The sequence below is a fragment of the Cibotium barometz genome, chromosome 53, assembly GCF_041138505.1.
Source record: "Cibotium barometz isolate CiBa-2024 chromosome 53, ASM4113850v1, whole genome shotgun sequence".
NCBI classification, from domain to species: Eukaryota; Viridiplantae; Streptophyta; class Polypodiopsida; order Cyatheales; family Cibotiaceae; genus Cibotium; species Cibotium barometz.
The window spans coordinates 26295057-26299473 of NC_141098.1; the positions used below are offsets into that span (position 1 = coordinate 26295057).

Genomic DNA, 4417 nt, shown 5'->3' on the forward strand with positions numbered 1-4417 from the left:
GCAAAGTGATGCCTGTGTGTGTGTCTCCAAATTTAAGGGGAGGGGAAATGTCATGTCTATATAGGTATGTCACATTACCTTCTTGGGATAAGATCCATTTCCGAACCAAGGGAGGGTGTTAAAATATAGTTGACCTAGCGATTTTAGTATGGCATCTTCGCAACCATTACTCAAGTATCCTACGCGCACAGAGCATAATTTTTGGCTGCACTTTTGTTTAATTAATTAAGTAGCTAGATTATGCATCAATCAATGCATTCCAGGAAACCACAGAGCGGTCAAGCAAACTATCAAACACAAACCGTGCATCCTTTAATGCCCCACACTTCCCATACATATTCAAAAGTGCAGTCCCCAGAAGTGCATGAGATTCAAATCCACTCTTGGCAATTAAAGCATGAACAGTGTTACCCATCACCAGCATGGAAGGGCAATCAAGCGCACAGAGAATGCCAAGAAAGGTGATACCGTTCGGCACCACACCCGCCTGCTGCATCTCTTCAAAAACTTTAAACGCATCCTCCCCATGGCCATGATTAGCATATACTGAGATCCAAAAGGCAAAACACGAGACTCTCCTCTGCAAAGGCAAAGTGGACGTAGTGAAATGCGAGGCTCGAAAAAGAGGCGCCATGTGAGTTTTGCAGAATCGATCATCCTCAATGGCTTGCAACGTTTAATATTTTATTAAGAAAAAACTAGTAGTAAGGTTTACAAACCTTACGAACACTAACAAAATTATATAAGTCTCCCTTATTAATTAATCGAATATCTTTTTTTACACATTGTAGGCCCCTATTGACACAGCATAATTTTTGGATGCTTTCTTTGGATTTTGCTTTGATTAAGTATCTAGATTATGTGCGTTATCGATTTAAATACTAACGATTTTCTTCTTTGTTTGTTGTTAACGATGCAGCGGTTCTGAGAAGACGACGGCGACGACGGAGACTACTATTCCGACGACCTGCACGCTCCACGTGAGCGCATTAGATGCATTAGCGAACGTTAATTCGATCTTCTCAGGAGTGGTGTTCGTTGGGCTGAATCTCGACAGTGGGGCAACGTTAGTTGATCCAGGGGACTCTTGCGCTGCGCCGGCTAGTCTGGCCAGAAGCCTTATATTGTTTGAGGTGTTCTCCTTTGCATTCTTCTTGCTGTCTAGCCTTATCGCACAAGGGCTCAAGCTGCAGCTCAACCTCGTAGGCGCAAAGAAGATTGTCCCGGACGCGCTTGTGCCGATCAACGAGAACACCATGCGCTTTGGGATGCTGGCCACCGCTGTGAGCACCCTCATGGGCACCATCTTCCTCACTCTCTCTATCGTGGCTGTCATTGAAATAAGGCTCGGTTTGCTCACCTGCACAACTAGCCACTGGTCCCAAGCGGCCATAATTCCCCTTCTCATCTCTGTCTTTGTCGTGTCTCACTTGGGACTGTATCACTTCAGTATATTCAGAATAGTGGCTTCACATCATGATGATTAAGATGAGATTAGTAAGCAATTAATCTAATAGGTTAATGTAGGCATGCATACTCAAAAACCAACAAATTCTCATTAGGCTAGTGCTTCTATTTAGAGGTTGTACATCCACAAGATGCCAAGCATCTAATCCCACTGATTTCTCCTTGATTTGTGCCACCTCCCCTACATCTGGTACACCTTTTCCTAGAATCTTTCCACACCCCTATATTCACTCATGCTACCCTTGATTCTCTTATCAGTAGATTCCTCTTGGTTGGTCTTGAGCTAAATTTTTATACATATTACTTATCTGCACTTGTGCGTGCATTGTTATTTTATTAGTGTAAGTGATAGTGGATTTCTAGTTTTATACACTTTATGTGTGAACAAACTCTTAGTGCTTGTTATTTTTGTTAAAGTGGTAGCAATTCTATTATTAGTTCCATGGCTAATTTTTACAATAAATATTAAAATACTCATGTCGTGAGGGGAGCTACACGCATGATGAGGAGGAAGATTTGACCCAGTTGGTCACTTAGTGTCGCAAGATGACGGTGATAATTAACGCACAACATATTATTTTGAACTATTAAAGTTGCAACAAAACACTTTATCTTAAGCTAACGGGGAGGGGGTTTTCAAGCCCACATCCTATAGGAGGGAGCATGCTACCTTCACCCTTGGTTAGTCCATGCGGCTAGGGGTGGAGGCTGGACCTGTTAAATTTGAAGTATTGTGATGAGCTATGGTGGATCAAATGCAAGAATCAATATAATTAGCAAGTGATTAGATGATGATTAAGATAAAATTAGTAATTAATCTAATAGCTTAATGTAGGCATGGATACTCAAAAATCAACAAATTCTCATTAGGCCAATGCCTCTATTTATAGGTTGTACATCCACAAGATTCCAATCATCTAATCATCCCACTGATTTCTCCTTGATAATTAACGCACAACATATTATTTTAAACTATTAAAGTTACAACAAAACACTTTATCTTAAGCTATAACGGGGAGGGGGTTTTCAAGCCCACATCCTATAGGAGGGAGCATGCTACCTTCACCCTTGGTTAGTCCATGTGGCTAGGGGTGGGGGCTGGACCTGTTAAATTTGAAGTATTATGATGAGCTATGGATCAAATGCAAGAATCAACATAATTAGCAATGATGATTAAGATGAGATTAGTAAGCAATTAATCTAATAGCTTAATGTAGGCATGGATACTCAAAAACCAACAAATTCTCATTAGGCCAATGCCTCTATTTATAGGTTGTACATCCACAAGATTCTAATCATCTAATCCCACTGATTTCTCCTTGATTTGTGCCACCTCCCCTACATCTGGGGGTACCTTTTCCTAGAATCTTTCCACACCCCTATATTCACTCATGCTACCCTTGATTCTCTCATCAATAGATTCCTCTCACATTTTCACTGCTACCCACTTAATTACAAACTCCCTTTTATAGTCTCTTGCTAAGGGCGTGTTCCCGCATACCCATTCACTGGCATATTTCAACACCTCCCATCGAGTGAATAAATCTAGCACACCTGGATCCTATACCAAGTTTCTCTCTTACTTGGTCGCATGTGGCGAGCGACGAGCGACTAGTGCCTCAAGTCCCTAACTCATAGTCCTTGACACACTCTCTCTCTCTCTCTCTCTATGTGTCCAAGGCTACTACAAGTGCTCGTGACCTTGACTAAAGTGCTTAGATATACATCTACCACATGGTCTACATCATCGGTGGCTCAGAGGTGGTTTTACTCTGTTGGGGGGCAGGTTACATTGGGTTGTGGGGTTTCTCTCTCTTTCTCTCTCAGAAAATATGTCGTGACTCCTCTTCCTTAGGAGTCTCCATGAAGTTTGCCGATGTCGATCCTTCTTCATTTAGTCTGCTATAGCAGTCTCTAGCCATATGTCCTCGCTTCCATAGTTGTGACAAGTGAAGGTCCTTCCTCCTCCCCTGCCTCTTCCTCGTCCTCATCCTCGTGAGAGTCCTCCTGGGGTGTAGAATGTTCTCTCCTCTCCAGTTGTTGGGTCCAACCCTTTCTTCTCTTTGACCTTGTTCTCTTGCTCTAGTAGAGCTCCTGTCTAATGCAACTTCAATTCTGGTACATTCTTTAAGGTTGCCACAAATTGAATGTTCTCATATTCTCCTTTGTCCACACTCTTCACAAGCACTGCTAGTGCCTCATCATCCTCTACCTTCTTCCCAATGACTGCCAGTTGTTGCTTAATGCTTTTGTATTTGTTTAAGTGTGTGGTTAGAGGTTACCTTTCCTTCATGTCAAGTTTGTAGAATTGCATTAGCAGATTTATCTTTGAATTTTTTGCATGAGTGCCAAATAATTTGTTAAGTTCATCCCATGCATCTTTAGCTCATTGTATCCCTACAATGTGGTGAATGATTTCATCATTTAAGCTGAGTGCAATGAGTCTTAATGCTTTCTCATTCCTGCTTTCCACTTATTCTCCCCGTGCTCCTCTAGACATTCATCTCTTCCCTCAACTAGTCCCCACAGATTCTTCCTCATGAGCAGATACATGGTCTTTGTTTGCTATGTATGAAACTGCTCCCCGTTAAATTTAGCTATTTCTTATGCATTGGTCATGAGATGATGTGAAGGGGGTTTTCCCTCTTGATCCAATTCAAAATTCAAGGGTAGTGTCTACCCTTTTACAACTCCAATCTGATGTTTAATGATGATTACAACGAGTTTATCAGCCACATGAATTCACCAAATTACATAAGGCCAAGGGTAACTAATTTGTACTTAATGGTTGAAATATCAAACCATCTCCGAATTGCAATCTGAAGTGATAGGGATCTGTATCAAATACCCAATGGTAAATTTGAATCCTCAATTGCACCAAAAATAGTGATTAGTACTAATTAATCATTGATTAGTGAAATAATCCCCTATCTTATGTGCAAAAAATAGA

The 4417-nt window shown here is 41.3% G+C and overlaps 2 protein-coding genes across 2 annotated transcripts; one reads left to right on the forward strand and one right to left on the reverse strand.

The window, feature by feature from the left end:
* Window positions 1-238: 238 nt before the first annotated feature.
* On the reverse strand, window positions 239-634 carry LOC147608459 (pentatricopeptide repeat-containing protein At4g31070, mitochondrial-like). The gene has a single exon (XM_086789439.1). The coding sequence runs from the start codon at window positions 632-634 to the stop codon at window positions 239-241; it is 396 nt and encodes a 131-aa protein (XP_086645565.1).
* A 185-nt stretch (window positions 635-819) lies between these two features.
* LOC147608460 (uncharacterized) lies at window positions 820-3773 on the forward strand. Its single transcript, XM_086789440.1, has 3 exons — window positions 820-848; window positions 920-1423; window positions 3743-3773. Exons 1-3 carry the CDS (start codon window positions 820-822, stop codon window positions 3771-3773), a joined length of 564 nt encoding a protein of 187 aa, XP_086645566.1.
* Window positions 3774-4417: the final 644 nt, after the last annotated feature.